The 18,672-nt window shown below is 43.3% G+C and overlaps 1 protein-coding gene across 1 annotated transcript in view; it reads right to left on the reverse strand.

Annotated features, from left to right (window-relative positions):
- WSCD1 (WSC domain containing 1) overlaps positions 1–18,672 on the reverse strand; it is a 56,462-nt gene that overhangs the window by 21,464 nt on the left and 16,326 nt on the right. The window contains exons 3-4 of the mRNA XM_024195452.2: positions 12,360–12,474; positions 9,536–9,720 (exon numbers count right to left, since the gene is read on the reverse strand). Of these exons, the coding sequence (XP_024051220.2) occupies positions 9,536–9,720; positions 12,360–12,474 (300 nt within the window). The remainder of the gene's footprint in view (positions 1–9,535; positions 9,721–12,359; positions 12,475–18,672) is intronic.

Here is an 18,672-nt window from a genome sequence, read left to right on the forward strand (position 1 = left end):
TTCAATTTCAGTTACGCCAGTCTGAATTCAGAGTAAATCCACAGATTTCCATGGAGTTGCTCCTCAGTGACAAAGGAGTATATGCAAATAGAATCTGGACCCTAATATTTTACCTTTCTCAGTGGGAGGAAGAAATCAGAGATGCAATCACTGAGATGCGATTTTTAAAGTGATGTGTTTGTTTCTCAGTAGGGATCTGCAGAGACCAGACTGCCGGTATCATCTCACTCTCACAAAATCTTTTGTTCATAAAATCATAGATTTTTAAGGCCAGAAGGGATCATTCAACCATCTAATCTGACCTCCTGTATCGCACAGGCCAAAGAATTTCACCCAGTTACCCTGTATTGAGCCCAATAACTTGTCTGACAAAAGCATCTCTTCCATAAGCATTCAGTCTTGATTTGAATCTATCACTTCAGGGGATAATCACTCTAACTGTTTAAAATGTGTTCCTTATTTCCAGTGTGAATTTGTCTGGCTTTAACTTCCAGCCTTTTGTTCTTGATATGTCTTTCTCCATTAGATTAAACAGCCCCTTAGTACCCAGTATTATCTCACCAGGAGTTTATTTCTCCATGGTAGCTTTACACCATAATCAAGTCACCTCTTGATCTTCTTTTTGATAAGCTAAACTGTTGTGTTGGCATCTCAACAGCTTGATGATCCGCATATAGTGATCACCATTTAAAAGAATCGTGTACCACTCAGCCATCTCCCTATTTTAAATACGAGAAAATATTATGCTAGCCCAGATACCACTCTACAGTATCTGGTGCCAAATGCTGACCTTGCAATGGTAACCACTCCGTTTGCAGAACTGAATGATTATTTTTTTAATGCTGAGACTTTCAAAGTGACCTACAGGATTTGGAGGCCTAACTACTGTTAGAAATGAATGGGAAAATGGCATGTTCAGATGGTACTGGCTAGCTATGAAATTCCCAGGCAAAAAGTATCTTTTTGTTTCTTTGTTTTTATTTCAGGAGGGAACAAAATATGTTCAGTGTGCCCCCAAAAAAGTGGAGTCCAAGATATAGTCAACAGGAATAAGAAAACAAGGAGTAAAACAGTCAGGAGCAGGATACACACTAGCGTGATAAGATTACAGGAGGCAAAGGGTGTGATCCAGTCTATTCTTCATAGGTTTTCAAAACACTGTAGAGCACTAAGTTACATGAGCAAGATCTGTCGGGTGGTTCATTCTCTCTCTCATCCTCGCCCCAGGAGAACGGCACGTGCAGTGGAGCTTTAGGGTTTATTTTTAAATGTCCACACTTCTGTGTTTATACGCGAGAAGTTGGGTTGAAGAAATACACTCTGCACTTGGGGTGGAAGGTACGGAGATTTGTGATGGTCCTCCATTTCTGTGGGCGTTCGTTCCACAGCCTTGAGTCAGCCCCTGAGACAGTCTGGCTCCTGCACAGATGAGTGCACCCTGATGGTAGATTTTGATCTCACGCACATTTGTGCAGGGTCTAATATTATAGTTCAGTGACGTTACTGTGATCTACACCAGCAAGAGAAGAGCTGCAGGTCCAGCATTTATGTGTGTGAGTGTCTTTAATTCCCCAACAGCAACATGTGTTCTCTTTGCTGCATTTAAAGACAAATCAAGTCCATATCCCTTGCTAGATCTCTCTATACATACACATGCATCTTCCCCCATCCAGGCCAGGTCTTCACTTCAATTTCATAAGCACCCCATTTGTCCCAAGACAAAAGTGAATATTTTCCAAGCAATTCATAATGATTTGGGCCATGGAACCCTGCCGCATAGCACAACTGTAAATTGTCAAAGCTATCTGAGAGGGGTTGGGACTAATGTTTCCTAGAAGTAATTTATTTTATTCCAGTAAGGAAGCTGCATCTGTGTGCCATGGCTTTTGATGTGCTGTGCTTGGTTAGATAGGGTCAGAGGATGATGATCTTATCATGTGATCTGAACACACCATCACTGTCACATTGCCCGCTTTCAGTCCTGTATAGCATGGCACTGCTGAGAATCATACATAGATAAATGTGGAGTGGAAGGGGCGGGGAGGGTAGGAGGGAGATGGCAAAGATATAGGGAGAACATCAGAGAAAGAAAGACCGAGATAAGAGAATGACAGAGGTAAAGACAGGAACTGCTGGAATTCCATACTGATTTCCCTCCCCCACCCAAAGGAAAAGAAAGTCCAATTCAAAGTACTAGCTCAAGATGAACTATTTTTCCATCTACTGCAGCAGTATAATTATTTACTAGGTGTATTAGAAAGGCATGCAGAGGCCTCATTGTGCTAAGCACTGTACAAACGAGATGACATGGTGGTTGCCCCCAGAGCTTTCAATCAGCTGTCCCCCTATGAGAACATGCCAATGTGCATCACACCAGCTGATTATAAAGAACAGCCATCCTACGTGCCTGTATGTTATAAGGCTAGAACTGGGCAAAGCTATTAAGGCTTACTAGTTTAGATAAGCACGAAACTTATCTGATTTGTACCATACATTTTGATGTCTCTTCTCACTCTTCCCTTTTCCTTCTTCCTATCCTACTCTTCCTTTCCACCATTTGAAACAACCAGAAGCTGCCCCGCCCCCATCCCATCCGTCTCTTCCACTCCCCACCACCAATCCTCTCCTTTATCTCCAGTAGGCCCCTTTGATATTCTAGCTCTTTTTGCGTGGCCCCGAACAGAACCCCTAACCAAGAACACCTCCCCAGTCCTGCACTAACTTCCATCCCCCAACAAGTCCCCGACCTTTGGTGACATCATAGCTGGAAGGAGTGGCAGTGAAGGGGAATGAGGTCAAAACTGCACTCTCTCACTTGCTTTTTCTCTCCGCTCTGTTCAAATCTGTTTGGGGCCAGATCTTCAGCTGGTGAAGAGCAACCAAGATCTGCTGAGCTCTGGCTCCAAGTGTTTCCTTGAATCAGAGGTGTAATACATTATGGTCCTGATCCTTAGCTGGTCTATATCAGTGATGATTCGCGCTGGCTGAGGTATCAATTCCTTCCGTTCGAGTACCCCCGTCTGGGGAAGGGTGACTCCGGTTGATAATTGCCTCGCAAATGCTGGAAGGGGAGATTGGGCTGTTCTGTGAATTGCAGCTCTGCTTCAGATCCCAAAATAGAGGTTACTTGTGCTTACGACCTGACTTTTGCTCAATTACACAGTACAGTTCCCTATAAATAGTAGGTTTCAGAGTAGCAGCCGTGTTAGTCTGTATCCGCAAAAAGAACAGGAGTACTTGTGGCACCTTAGAGACTAACAAATTTATTTGAGCATAAGCTTTCGTGGGCTAAGCTTTCGTGGGCTACAGCCCACTTCATCGGATGCATACAATGGAACATATATGTTCCATTCTATGCAGCCGATGAAGTGGGCTGTAGCCCACGAAAGCTTATGCTCAAATAAATTCGTTAGGTGCCACAAGTACTCCTGTTCTTTCTATAAATAGTAGTGCTGTCAGACCTTACCACAGTGTATGTAGGATAAAACCTGCAGGCATTAATAGAGAAGGCCTGAATTAGGACATTTGATCATTTTTGGTGGAAAGACTTTGGCCTCGATTCTGGATTGTGGTACGACTACCTTCCACTACATCATTGATAGATTATAGGTCTAAGGCCAACAAAGCCAACCATAGGAGGATCACCTCAGGGCAAGGGATCTTCTGGTGGCATACTGTTCGTGATGTGGCTCCTGCTCTGCCTTTGCCCTCCCTATCCTTTGTTTCCTATCATTTAACCAGTTACTGATCCACGAGAGGACCTTCTCTCTTCTCACGACAGCTTACATTGGATAAGAGCCTTTGGTGAGAGACTTGTCAAAGGCTTTTTTCAAGTCCAAGTACACTATATCACCTGGACTGCCCTTGCCCACGTGTTTGACACCCTCAAATTATTCCAACAGATTGTTGAGGTATGATTTCCCTTTACAAAAGCTGTACTGACTCTTCCCCAGCAAAGCATGTTAATCTAGGTAGCTGATAATTCTGTTCTTTGCTATAGTTTGAACCAACTTGCCTGGTACTGAAGTTAGGCTTACCGGCCAGTAATTGCCAGGATCGCCTCTGGAGCCTTTTTTAAAAATTGGTGTCACGTGTTCTTATGTTCTTACTAGCACGAACAGCAAGGGAGAAGAACTTTATCTGGAGATATGCATCAAAAGAATACATCTCAAAGGTACACAGTACAATAATAAGAAGGGGAAAGAACCCTTTTGTTATCCATTACTGAGGGAACAGAAAGGTCAGTGCTCACTGCATTGCATGAATGGTGGGTACCCAGCCCTGTGGGGTGGTGACATTGAAAGGTTGCTGTAGGAAGAAACTTATCTGAGTCAAGGATTGTAGCCTGTTGAGTTAAGTTTTAGTCATGAGGAAGTCTGACTGTACTTTTGTTTTATTTGTAACCATTTTCTGTTTCTATTATCACTTAAATCTGTTACTAAACATATTCTTATTTTATGATAAATTCATCTCAGTGTTGTTACATTCAAGTGAGATGTGCCTCCTTAGCTGAGCCAGCAAGCTGGTGTGTATATTCTGTCTCTTTGGAGGCAGTGGACTTGATCATTTCTGTGAGTAACCAGTGACGGCCTGGATGCTGCAGGGAGATGCTTCTGGAGCGTTGGGGAGCTGAAGTACACCAAGGGTTAACCTGCAAGTCAAAGTTAGGACTGGTGGAGTCCTAAGGAGTTTGCTAGGCCGGCTAACCGACTGGGCTGGTAGGGAGCTGCCACACAGTCTAGCACCAGCTCCCTTTTATGCTGAGGTAGAGGGGTAACAGGGTGACTCACATTTCTGGACATCCCAAGAAAGCATCTCGGTAACCCCCACTCTGAGCTGTGTGGTCCTCTGCCATAGTTCTTTGTTCCTCTAACCAGTGATACCCTTAAAGATGAACTGTAACTTTAACAGAGGATAGAGCACCAGCTACATTGCAGAAAGGCCTTGTCCTATCTGTGGGGCCACTCAAGAAACGTGCAAGCGAAATAACAAGCTGGGGGAGAAAGAGCTCTCCCTAGGAGCAGACTGTTACAAACAGCACAGCACCAAAAAAAAGCATACCTTTCCCTGCTGCCCATGATGCTCTTGAAAGACTCCTTGCTTCCCACATTAATATTTGATTGATGAAACAAAAGTTTCATGAACATACAGAGATTCCTATCAAATCTGATCTGGACCAGAGCTCCAGCAGCCTACACCTACATTCTCAAGGGACCGGAGAGCAGCAGGCTCTGTACACAGCCAACAGATAATAATTTAAGCATATTGCATTGTTCTGTCTTATTTCAGAGTAGCAGCCGTGTTAGTCTGTATCCGCAAAAAGAACAGGAGTACTTGTGGCACCTTAGAGACTAACAAATTTATTAGAGCATAAGCTTTCGTGGGCTACAACCCACTTCTTCCGAAGAAGTGGGTTGTAGCCCACAAAAGCTTATGCTCTAATAAATTTGTTAGTCTCTAAGGTGCCACAAGTACTCCTGTTCTGTCTTAGACTTCCTGATTTGCAAGGGAGAAATCTATAAATAGATGGCCAAATTCTGCCCCTATGTAAATGATGGGCTCTGTTGTGTTTAACTGTAGCTACACGCTGGTAACAGGGCCAAGGTACATTGCTCCAGCTGGGGCTACGGTTTACCACTGTGTGTTATGCATCTCCCACTGTGCCCAATCTACAGAGAATGTGAGTCTGTTACCGCTCTCAGCTCGAGGTATAGAGCTTTAAAGCTGTAGAGACTGCTGATTTTTGCTCTGGAGGGCCCTGACTCAGTCAAGATGGCAGCTGTTGCACTACCTGATCCCAGGAGGCCTTGCAAAGGAGCACAAGGGATGGGTGGAAGCCCCTTCAAGCCCTCCCTCCCCCCGCCTGATATGGACTCTGTTTTTATATAAGACCCGTGCAAAAGGCATTCACACTCCCCTATTGTTCCGAAGGCCTTCCCCCAAACAAAATGAGTGGGAAGAAGAGTGTTGATCCCAAACCACAGAGAGCCTCACTGGTTTGTGCTCATTCTTTTGACTGATTGATGAATTCTGAGACCCAGCTTAACTTAGAGTTATAGAGTTTAAGGCCAGAAGGGACCACTAGATCATGATCTCCCGCATATCGCAGGCCACCAGCACCACCCCGCACACTAATCCCAGCAACCAAAATGAGACCAGAACATTACAGCCAGCAGAAGACTAAACTATTAGGTACCGCTGGCAGAGAATAGGAGGGACTGAGCTGCATCAGTTTTTGACAGGAAAATGATTAAGTGAGATACACCCGGAAAATCCTGGCAAGTGACCCACACCCCTACTGCAGAGGAAGGCAAACTTCCCCCAAGATCGCTACCAATATGACCTGGGGGGAAATTCCTTCGTGACCCCCCCCAGATTCCTTCCTGACCCCCTTGCACACCTTGAGTAATACCTTACTCTTTGAACAGACCCACTGAAGTCAGCAAGACTACTGGGCAAGTAAGATACTAATCAAGGTAAATAAGGATAGCAGAATATAGCCCTGGAAGCTCTGTAGAATGAAGGGATCGATTGACGAGGCGATCAATTAGACCCTGAGCATGTGAGCAAGAACCAGCCAGTCAAGCATCCGAGAGAGACTGCTCAGTGCCGCTTCAGAGCCCTGGCCCATGCCTTCCAGCTTAGGCTCTACGTTCTGTTCTCTGAGCACCCAGAGCATCATGCTAATGCCTCCATTTACACCAAACACCCTCACAAAGACAGGTGCCATGATCACGTCATGGATTGCAGCTACACTGCAGGACAGGGACTCTCCTTTCTAAATGGCACAGAGAGGCCAGGATGTGGTTCTAACTTCACAGATAGAAATTCCTCCAGCATAAGGGGCATACGATATTGCTCATACTATATAATATTCAACTAAGTGCAGAGGGCCAGCAGATGGCCTATGTATCCCTTAAATCACACTAGCCTTATTCTGAGGCCTTAAGGGATGCATAGACCTCTGCAAATAAGTGAATTTCACTGGCACTGACTACTTATAAATGGTGATAAATATCCCACTGAAGTGATTCCCCCAGCTGGCCATCAGAAAGAAAAGTCAACATTGAAAAGAAGTGGATTCTAGTAATGTATTTTTTTACTGAAAGAAGGAACAGACCAACTTCCCTGCTGCCTTTGTCAACGGTGGATGGATCAGTCTTGCAATTAATCAGTAACTAGTTTATTATTTTCCTGAGAGTTTTAAGCAACTAAGTTTAGGTACCTTAGTTTGACAGTGTTGGTGCAAATATTTCTCTTGATAATGATTAACTTCCACCCAGTGGACAAATTCACACTTGCATAATTCTTTTTAATTCTGAATCAGAACGAAATGTCGGAAATGTGAAATTTTCAGTGGTATGAACCAAAATGGAATTTTTTTGAAAACTTCCAGGCTGCCAAACTGGCACCCTGGGAGCCAGCTGTGCCGCTTGGGAGCTGGGCAACCTAGAGAGCCTTGGGGTACGTCTACACTGTGCACTAAGCCCAGGCTCTGACTCAGCTTTGACCCCAAATCCCCCTTCCGTCCACACACAAATCAGTCTTACTTGGGTCAGCAAGCACTGAGGACCCAGGTCCTAGGATCCTGCTAGGGAGGAGGATCAGAGCCCAAGTCCTGCTATGACTTAGGTCCAAGCCCCAGTCATTTTGCAGTGTGGACGCAGCTCAAGCGGCGCACCCGAGTCATGGACACATAAGCATGGCTGTAAGACCCAGGTCCAGCAATTTTAAACCCAAGTTTACAATATGGTGTGGATGCTCAAGCACACGTCCACAAGCTCAGGTCTCACAGACCCCGGCTTAGTGTGCAGTGGAGACATACCTTTGGAGCTCAGGGAGCCCATCAGCTGGGCTTCTAGGGAGTCAGGTGGCCCACGAAGGCTAGGAATCCAGAAAATCCATCGGGTTGGCTGCTGGAGAGCCTGAGGACCTCGGCATTGCAGCTGTCCACCACCTCGTGGGCTGATTTGCAGGCTGGTGAGAAACTAAGGAGGCTGGCCTGCCTGCCTGGTTCCCATGGAAAGTTTAGATACAATAGACACATTCCTGTGTTTTGATTCTCTCAAACCAGCATTATCTGATGAGAAAACTGTTCCCCTGGAAAAATTTGGACCTGCTCTACCACTGACCCTTTGGGCCAGGTTAGAGGCAAAATAGTGGGAAAGCAGGCAGAAGCAGCAATAGCATACACTGTATCTGCTTTGTGGATTATATTCCATAGATCACTTCATTCTACATAGCTTCCAGGACTATATTCTGCTATCCTTATTTACCTTCATTAGTATCTTACTTGGCCAGTAGTCTTGCTGATTTCAATGGGACCATTCAAAGAGTAAAATCTTAGTCAAGGTGAGCAAAGGCATCACAATCTGGCTCTTAAACACACACACACACACACCCCTACCTTCAGAATTAAACAGTGATGCAAATCCTGGGAAACTTGCCAATGTGCCTGTCCGCCTGACGTTAGCAATTTAGGTCTGTGTATCTGTGATCTATAATTAATGTGTAGCAGTGTGCATTATTGTACAAATCTTGACTCTTCTTTCACCATATATGCTGATGCAACCTAAGGTCTTTGTTGTTTTGTTCTCAGCAAATAGCAACGTTAAGAAATCAGAAGGTTTGTAAAAGTAAAGACTGCTCAGCTGCTTAGACATTTATGTGGTTTGTGTTGGTCTGAAGGTTTATCTATTTTATCTCCCATGATAAGTCCTAATTGAATGGCAAACAAGAATTGGCAAAACTCAAAATTAGGCAAAACTCCCCACAAACCCCAGCTATTAGGAGAATAGGTATCCTGCAGGAACTAGCAAATCTTTGTGTCATATCATTACCAGCTCTCATCTAGAAGAGACAGAGGCATATTCCTCTACCACTGGAAACAGAAACGTATTGATTTTGTTTAAGAGAAAGTTTGGGGCAAGAATGGTACTGTACATGCATTCTCTTAAGCGAATGGCAGAAGAAATAGATTTCCTAAATTTCTAATACACTTGCATTTTGCCCTGTGATAATGAATGCAAGACAGATTTTTTTTGCAGATGAACTCTTGTTGAGGTGACAGTCGTAATGCTCTATATTTTACTGGTTCCCATGGTTACTCAAACTCTTTCTGTAGCAACTCTGATGCAACTGAGTCAGATGTTTCACACTCCTCCTAAATAACCAGTTGAACGACCATCCGAGCTGAGCTGGATACTTGCCCCAGCCATAAGTGGACATCATGGCCCAGCTTCTCAAAGACTTAGGCACCTCACTCCTACTGAAATCAATGGGAATTAGTTGCCTAAGTAACTTTGGAGATATGGGCTCATGCCCTTACAAGCATCTTTCAAATGTCAGCTGTCACTTTCCATGTTTAAAACCCCAGTGAAGGAGTCTCTGGAGCAGGATGGGAGGGTGGAATGATATTTTTTTCCCCCACTGATGTCTGATGCTCCCTGTTTGCGGGATGAACCTTACTCAGGAATGCTGAATGCCCTGTCCCTGTTGGGAGAAAATACTCATCAAATAGCTTTACATTACTTACGTCGTTTGGCTCCTGCCCGCAGCTCCTCCACCCTGTAGACAGACAGCCTGTTCACCCCACCACAGATGGAACCTTTCTCTCCTTTACATTCATTGTTGCACTCTTCTTGCTTTGCAGTAGTTACTGGGAGCTTGTTCCCACAGTAACATTCTGCACCATACTCTAAGCCAGCGTAGGTATAAGCCCTGCAGGAAGAAAACAATACTTTGAATACAGCTAGACCCTTTCATTCCAAAGTTTCTCTGTACAGTTGGCAAACTTGGGAAACTTCTATTCACAAACTATACACAATGCCCCCCACCACCACAAGAAATGCAGCCAACTCTGCGGAGCAAGGCAGCAACTGTTAAAAAGGTGAATAACAACACGGCACGACAGTGGTAGGCAAGAAGTGCAGAATAACATGTCCAGTTGAAAGCAAACAGGGAATTTTGTTAGGCGGAATATAAAGATCCCCATGGCAGTTTGCCGAGTGCACTCAGTTTTAATACCCCGGCTTTTGAAAGAAGTGATAAGGAAATACACCTCTACCCCGATACAACGCGACCCGATATAACACGAATTCGGATATAACGCAGTAAAGCAGTGCTCCAGGGGGGCGGGGCTGCGCACTCCGGCGGATCTAAGCAAGTTCGATATAACGCGGTTTCACCTATAACGCGGTAAGATTTTTTGGCTCCCGAGGACAGCATTATATCGGGGTAGAGGTGTATTAATAGTGATATTTTTCCAGGACTTCATTTTCATGTCTTATCCAAATGACGCCCCAACAGCACAGTGCCCTGAAGACTATGCTGGGTATTGGTTCAGTAGTGTCTCCTACGGAATCACAGCACCATTTCTTGAAACATGAGTGTGTGTTGGAGGTTTCTCATCCAAGCACTGCTCAGGCCTGAGCCTGTTTAGAATGTCAGATGTGACGACATCGCAGCTCAAGGGGAGATGGGTCCTGGTCCAAGCAAAATATTTCAGCTCCTTTTTGTAAAGTATTTGACCACTTGGACTTTTCTTCTGTGCTGCTCTATTTCTGAAGCTATCTTGACTAGCCTTTAAAAGGAGCCACTTTTGATCCAGTTAAGAAACTTTCAAATGGTCAAAATAAAGAACTGGCTATTACTTCAATTTTAGATTAAAGGCTTCCTTTTCTCTTTCAAGGTATAAAGGTGTGCTTCAGTGAACAGTTGCTATATAAAATAAGAAAACACAAAAATAAGTATGAAAGGGCAATCCGCTTTGATTATGGAGGTGTCTGTTAAAAAATTTAACACATGGCTTGGTGTATGGAAGTTAACATTTGCATGGATGTAGTTTAACTGGCAGTACAAAATGATGACATAAATAGAAAGCCGTTGTCTCTTAAGGTGAAGTCTCTCTCTCTCTCTGAGTTTCTTGCCCACACCAAGACAGACAGACACACACACAGCTGTTAAAACACTGGGTGAGATCTGGAGCTATGCTGATTAACATCAGCTGAGGGTCTGGCTCAATATTCTTAAATATATTTCAAACAAGAATCAATAAACTGCTTGTAAAGAGATTCCCACGTAGGTTTCTTTTTGGTGGGGTAAGAGTTAATGGCTAATTCCCTATTGCTGTTCAAGCAGAGCTGTATTATTATTTTCAGTATTATTTATTGTATCTGCCTCTTCAGCTCCCCTCCAGTCTTAATGTAACCTAATGTCATTTAATACTTGTAATCACAATCATTGTTACTAACAATTAATACTAAATAAGCTTTGAAGAAGGATGGTTTTGTGATTGAGGCACTGGACTGGGACTCAGGGATCTGGGTTCAGTTCCCAGCGCTTCTAAACATTGTCTCTAAGACTTCAGGCAAGTCATTTAATCTCCCTGTGCCTCAATTCTCCATTTGTAAAATGGGGATAATAACCATTCCTTTCCGTGTGTCCTGAGTCCAATATGAGCATCTGCTCTGGAGTATAATTCCCCTGTGCACCAAGTTAAATCCTGAGCAAGATCAACCCTTCCAATACTCCAAGCTGTCCTGAATCATAAAGTGTCTCACCAGTTTTCATAAGGGGGCTCTGCTAGGCCCTGCTAACCTGAAGCACTACCGCTAGAGGAATTAGCATATCCCAAGAGCGAGTCTCTTATGGTTACACAGTGACTTTAGGCATTGCCCTGAACAATGGGTAGCACATAAGGGTACTACTGGGATGATAACAACAAGGAGTCTGGTGGCACTTTAAAGACTCCTTGTTGTTTTTGTAGATACAGACTAACACGGCTACCCCCTGATACTGGGATGATGTAGCTTAGGAAGCAGTGTGCCTGAGACACATGTCTGAGTCTCCATTCTTCTGCTTCCTCTTGCCCTTAGGAGCAGAGAGACTGGTGGAGAAGTGCAGGCCTATATCTGCCATCAGTTCTTACCACCGATTCACATGCTGGCTCAGCTAATCTGGCTGGTGAGCCTGTGGGCAGAGCCAACATTCTGACCGGTTCTTACCCCCTTTTATTCCCCATGTGCAAGTGTGTAGGTCACGTGACAGTTTAGACCACAAATTGGGCCAGCGAACATTTCCTGCACTCTCTGTTCATTTCCATGTATCCAAGCCGTAATTCTGGGGAAGGACACTGACCCCAAAATGGCTTTGCTTCTGTGGTTAGGCATGGGTGAAAGAGTCCCCTTCTTGCAGTGTTGCCAAGCAACCTTATGTTTGGAGGCATGAGGTAAACACCGTTTTCAAAATGGTTTGTCTTCTCTTTAATATATGCACGTTCTTCCCCATTGTGAACTCAGTTCTAAATTCCCTTTGTTATCGGAGAACAGTGAAAAGTGCAGTGAAAAATCTCCCTTTACCTCTCAGCACAAGCTTCTTGACAATGAGATACTGTCATTTTTCTTAAGTCATAAAACACAGCTCCCTTCAATGTCTTCTCCCTGGAATCATTACTGAAGCATCCAACGTAAGTGCCTAAAGTACATGAAATAGCACAATAGTTAGAGATAATCTTACATCTTGGAACATTCAACTGCAAATTCAAGGTCCTTAGTTTTACATGCCACTTTTCTATTTGCTCAGGTCGTAGCAATATGTTTGGTAGCCTGGGCTGATACATAGACTAGTCGTGTTGACATTCAACTCTTCTAAGAAATCTTTTTGTTATTAGGGGGTGAAGTTAAGATTGAGGGTGAGGGGACAAAGTAAGGCTGGGGCCCACCACAGTAGGGCAAGGGGATAGCTGTGAATGCTGGTGGGAGTTATATCTGATAGGGTCTGTGGGGAGTGGACAGAGGAGGGAAACGTAGGGGGAAAAGGAAACTTATCCACCTACGTTATTTTAAAATATAAGATCCTGATGTTTTTCCTAGACCCTTGCACACTCATTTACTCGCTTCTGTAGTTCCCTCTGTCCATCACCCATGGCAACAGAGCCCTTCGTCCACCTACGGTGCCCCCACCATGGTCACCATCCCTGATCCACCATTCTATGTCATCTTGTCTTGAGTCCTCACCACACCTCCACATCTTCTGTCCCCTGCCCTGTCTAAGGTCCCAGTACCCTACATCCTCTTCCATGCAACCTATCCTGCATCCCTCTTGGGGCCAGACCAGGGCCAAGTTAAGCCCCCAGCGCGAGTTATGGCACCATCTAACTTGCACCTGGCTGTAACAGCCCCCACTAGCCAGAAGCCACTGTAGCAGTCACCAAGTGCAACAGCGCTTCAGCCATGCCCTTCTTTCTATAGCTAGCTCACCTATTTATGGCAATAGTGTTGCCCATACTGGCCCTTATGCGACCCTGGGATCCCTCTTAGCCAGCTAAGCTAGCTCTGTAGTGGCTTTGGGCCAGCAGACCCGCTCAGAGCAGCTGCAGCAATTGGTCAAGATATGGCGCATGATAAGCCAACAAAATGAGTTAGGAAAAATGTTCAGAGTGAAGGGAAAGTATATTTTTACAAATACCATGACTTGGAAAAACCTTTTTGGATTGTTCAAAAACTTCCCTGAAAAGCTCTACCCTGGAATGAAATGAGGTGTGAGAAGTTTCAGGAAGCTGGGTTTCTTTTTGAAATAGGTAGGGCTGTATTGAAAACGGAGTCTGCAATGGAGCGGTAACTTTAGCCTTACCTATGGAGCTGTCTGTCTGTCTATCCTATTGAACCTCACCTCCTCTCCCATCGCTATTATTGAGACCTTTGAAATACACCTGGCTTTACTTAGCATTTGAAAGCAAAATATTTCAGCCTGCCTCCTGTACTAAGCACCTTGTCTTTTTGATGTCAATAACAGACTACATGAAAAACTTGTGTAGCCTGTGATATACTGAAAAGAATTCCCCACCAGAAGAATTATGGAGATGCTTTATAATGTACAGTGGAGTCATTCAGGTATATGGAGTCATTTGGTTATAAAGGATGAGAGGAAATTTGATTCTGGAATTTGATTCCTATTAAAATAGGAATATTAGAGGATGCAAGTATCATGTGATCTGTAGACAGGAAGGGAAGATACGATTAGAATTGATAAAAAACCATACTGAAGAGTAATAAATAAAACTACAAGGGGGAAAAAAGCTGCTCCACATTCTAATGGAGAATTCAGAGCTAAGAAAATAAATCCAACATTTCAATGGCACAAACACCACGGTAGTTTCAAAGAACTGCACATTGGTAATTTGCAAACATGCAATTAGAAAATTCGCAAGCTGTGAATATACACCCACAAAAAGCTGTTAATGAGATGTGAGTTATGCACCTGGAATAACAATTTTTTATATTTCAGTGGGACCTTTTGACTTCAGGGGCTTGATTCCACCCAGTTGCCGCTGAAAATGTAACATGGGTTCTTGTCAAACTCAGAAATAGCATAAGAGAATCTAAGTTAATGTAAAATATATCTGCTTCTAGCCCCCATGAGTAATTTCCATCACTGTAGACTCCTATAATTCTCTTACCTACTTATCAATATCTGCCTTAATCCTCACCTTATATTATCACTCAGACCACATGACCTTAGAATGCAATGGTGTTTCAGTGATAATGTCTCTCAAATAGTGAATAACATGTAATGGGATGATAATTTCTGATGAAGCCATATGATCTCTTTAAAAGCATCCTAGAAATATGCATTATTATTAGCTGGAAATATCTTCTACTGCACAGCAACACACCATGTATTATTATTTGTATTAGTAGTAATACTTGGGAGCCACATTGTGCGAGGTGCTGTACAAACACCTGGAAGAGACATTCTCTGCCCTGAAGAGCTTAGAATCCTAATAGACAAGAAAGTTAATGATGGTGGAGGGAAACAGAGGTGAAATAACTTGCCCACAGTCACGCAGCAAGTCAGTCGGCAAAGCTGTAAATTACAGCTGCGTGAATAACTGATTTTTCAGTTACCTGTCAATTCCACAAAAATGCAAAAATGGGAGGGTGAGGGGGACATTGTTGAGTTGACCCAGATCTGATTTTTTTCAAAATTTCTCTCAAATTGGGGAGGAAAAAAAGTTTTGAGTCAAACAGAATGTTTTGTTTTGATTTTGAGCTCTTCAAAAAAAACTTTTTAAAAAATAAAACAAATTTGAAAACAAAGTCATTTTGAATAAAAAAAACCACACCCCACATTTTGTTTTGAAAATGTCAGAACAAAATGTTTTTATTTTATAGAGGGAATTATTGGGGGTGGAGTTTTGACACAAACAATTATACATATTCTATATGGATCTATATTTTTTTGCCAAAAACAAAAAAAGGTTGGTCGAAAATGTTGCTGACACCTTTTGGGACTAGAACCACATCTAGCATCCTACACACAACATGACACTGTCTTCCCCTTTTAAATCAAAATTTTTTCCAGCCCTACCAAAGTTGGAGACTGTATCCTTTGAGGCTGTATCCTGTAAGAGCATCTTGGATGCTGTGATGATCTTAGTAGGAAAGCAGACCTTTTGCTGGTTCTCTGCACCAGAGTAAAATTTCCCCCTCAGAATTTTTTTTTTTAAATGATCCAGGTGTATTGTATTGACAGTAATTTCACACCAACGTGTTTTTACAATCTAAATGGCCAAACTGTTGCTCAAGAAACTCAGACTGGGATTTTTAAAGGTGCTTAAGTGAGTTTGACCCATATCTCAGTAGGTACTCCGGCCCAGATATGGGTGTTAGGCCCATCCTTTTGAGGATCTCATCCTGGGTGCCTTATTTCCTTAGTAAAATTTTCAAAGGGTTTAAAGGCCAGATTTTCAAAGGTTTTTAGATGCCGAAAGATGCAGCTAGGTGCCTAGTGTGCAGGAACACCGCCAGCTTTTCTGCCGCCCTAGGCGGCGGAAGGTCCCGCCCCAAAATGCCGCCCCCCACAGAGGCAGCGGAAGGTCCTGCCGCCGAAATACCGCCGCGGTCACCGCCCCCCAAATTGTAATGGGTTGCGCCGGCCCTGCTAGTGTGACTTTCAAAAGCACTTAAGTAGGTTATGTGCCTAACTCCCATTGATTTATAACCGATAACTCCCATAGCCTAGTCTTCCTTTGAAAATCCTTCTATGACCTGAAAATCGGACTCTTTCAGGACCAAAATAGCTTTGAAAATCTGGCCCTAAATCACTTTTGAAAATGGGATTTAGGTGCTTTTGAAAATGTTACCCTTACGATCCTTTGTAAATCTTGGCCTTGTTGAACTATGAGCTCTTCAAATTATTACAATAAAATACATTAATGTTGAAAATATCCATAAACTTAGTTAATGCCGATGCCAGTACCAGCCATTAATCTAGTGCCTTGCTGATGTTATAATTGCTAATGGAAAAGGAGCCAAGAGATTATTTATTGCTGCATCTCACTGGATTATGCACATTTGAATATGCATCATTTGAATATTCGAATGAACATGAAGTGACCATGTTAATAACAGCATTGTTAACAAGCCTTTGGAAATTACTATCAATTAAACTTTCCATATATAGAGTGTGCTATTTCCCCCCTCTCTTAGTAAACTTACTCATTCTTTATTTTATTATGGATCCCTTCCAAGATATAATGAAATACTTAGTGATTATAATGCCTGCTGAAGTTTCAACCTCACACAGTGATTTCCTTTCAATAAAATGTCACATCGCCTTAAAGTGGCTGTTTTATTTGTATACACCTCCATTCTCGGCTTCATACTGATAGCATGTGGGCTTGCTCATATGTTTAGCTGATGTGTCCACCCCACAACTGCTCAAGCATAGCATTTGAATAGCTAGTAAGTCAAATCCTTGGTTAGCATAGGTGGCAAACCCTAGATACTAATGTATGTTCGGTACTTCTATGGCCCCCGTTCCCATAGTATTTGAGCACCTCACAATCTTTAATGTATTTATCCTCACAGCACCCCTCTGTTTTCCCAATCTGTAAAATGGGGATCTGACGCACTATATAGCTTCCTGAAGGTCACACAGGAAGTCTATGGTGGAGCAGGGAAATAAACCCGTATCTCCCAACTACCAAGCTAGCACCCTACACTCTAGGCCGCCCTTTCTTAGGTCTCCAGTCAGTCTCACCCTTTCTTCACATGCACCAGGGCTAATCAACAACAACTAAATTGAAGTCAAGAGAGCTAGAACAGCGTACAGCTGTCATGAGTGAGAGGAGAATCAGAGCTATCATGATAGTTTCTTCTACTGTCCAGACTTTAAGTCATGGGGCATGTGGGCATTTATCAAAGCCAGCAAACCAGGTTTATTTCAGAGGGCACCTTGAAACCCATCAGAACTATATGGGGTGTAAAAATGTGCAGCATGAAAGTACAAATCCTAGAGAATCTGGATGAAGTGAACATAATGTGAACCTGTTTCATGAAGGTCTCTTCCCCTCCCCTCAAATATCGTCACATGATACAACAAACCTGTCAAGCCCATGTACTGGATGTGCCCTTGCCTTGCTAAATCACCAGTGATCTATTGGGTGAGCAAAAGCAGGGTGTGTACTGTCTTTACGATCAAAAAAGAGATCCTTTGAACTTGTTAAATACTAACCTCCCAGGTGACTCAGTTGGTTCTTACAAACAATCATCCTTTGGACAGAAGTACATTAAAGTATGTGGGAACCAATGTTAGGGAAGAATTATTAGTTGATAAAAAAATTGATTCATTCCTAAGTGTTTTGGTACATTCTCAGGTCAGTCACAAGTTTGAGTCAACCACAAGATATGTAAGGAATAGCTTGGCTTTGTGTTTCTTGCTAGTCTAAGAGTTTCTGTTAGTCTGAAGCCCACAGTCTACAGACACAGTGCAGTCTGCTGAATCTCACTTAGGGCTGGTCTACACTACCAGAGTAAATCGATCTAACTTACGCAACTTCAGTTACGTGAATAATGTAACTGAAGTTGACATAGTTAGATCCACTTACTGTGATGGCTATACTGCGCTGTGTTGATGGGAGAGCGTCTCCCGTCCACTTCCCTTATGCTTCTTGGGGAGGTGGAGTACACAAATCAATGGGAGAGTTCTCTTCCATCAATTTAGCGTGTCTTCACCAGACCCGCTAAATCGACACTTGGTGCATTGGTAGCAGCAGTGCCAATCTACTGGTAAGTGTAGACATGCCCTTAGACTCCACGGTATTTAAATTGCATAAACCCTTATGATCTTTGCCACCCAAACCAGTTCACTGTGAAGTTTTACTCCATAAAGCCCTGAGCGCTGTTAGAATCTGGTTCTCTGTGAACCTGAGAATTCCACCTGCAATACTTCGATCCATCTATTGTGAACCATTAATCCTAACTTCTTGTCTCAGTTTCCAAAAATGTCCACGTTGGGTGCAACCAGTTGGCATCTTTTTGTGGGGAATTTCCGAAAATATTATTTCTTTTGATTATTTGTTCTTCATATTGTTGATGATATTGGTAATGTGGCGTCTAGTTATTCGGAGTCCCTTTCCTCTAGGTCTTTATTGGCCAGGGAACATGCCAGAAGACCACAGCCTTTTCCAGTTAAGCCTAGAGATAGCGAAGTTTAGATGGGGTCATTAGTACCTGGCATATCTGTACCAGTGTAATGTTGTTGTGGCAGCCTTTGCCACTATTTCCACATACTTGCGCAAGCCTCTGCTCCCTGTCCATGGGTGTTGAAAACTCGCATGCACTTTTACAGTGTCCTAGTGGACTTGCTACAGATGACCACAGTGAGCTC

Source organism: Terrapene carolina, unplaced genomic scaffold (genome assembly GCF_002925995.2).
Source record: "Terrapene carolina triunguis isolate 2854851 unplaced genomic scaffold, T_m_triunguis-2.0 Scaffold231, whole genome shotgun sequence".
Lineage (NCBI taxonomy): Eukaryota > Metazoa > Chordata > Testudines > Emydidae > Terrapene > Terrapene triunguis.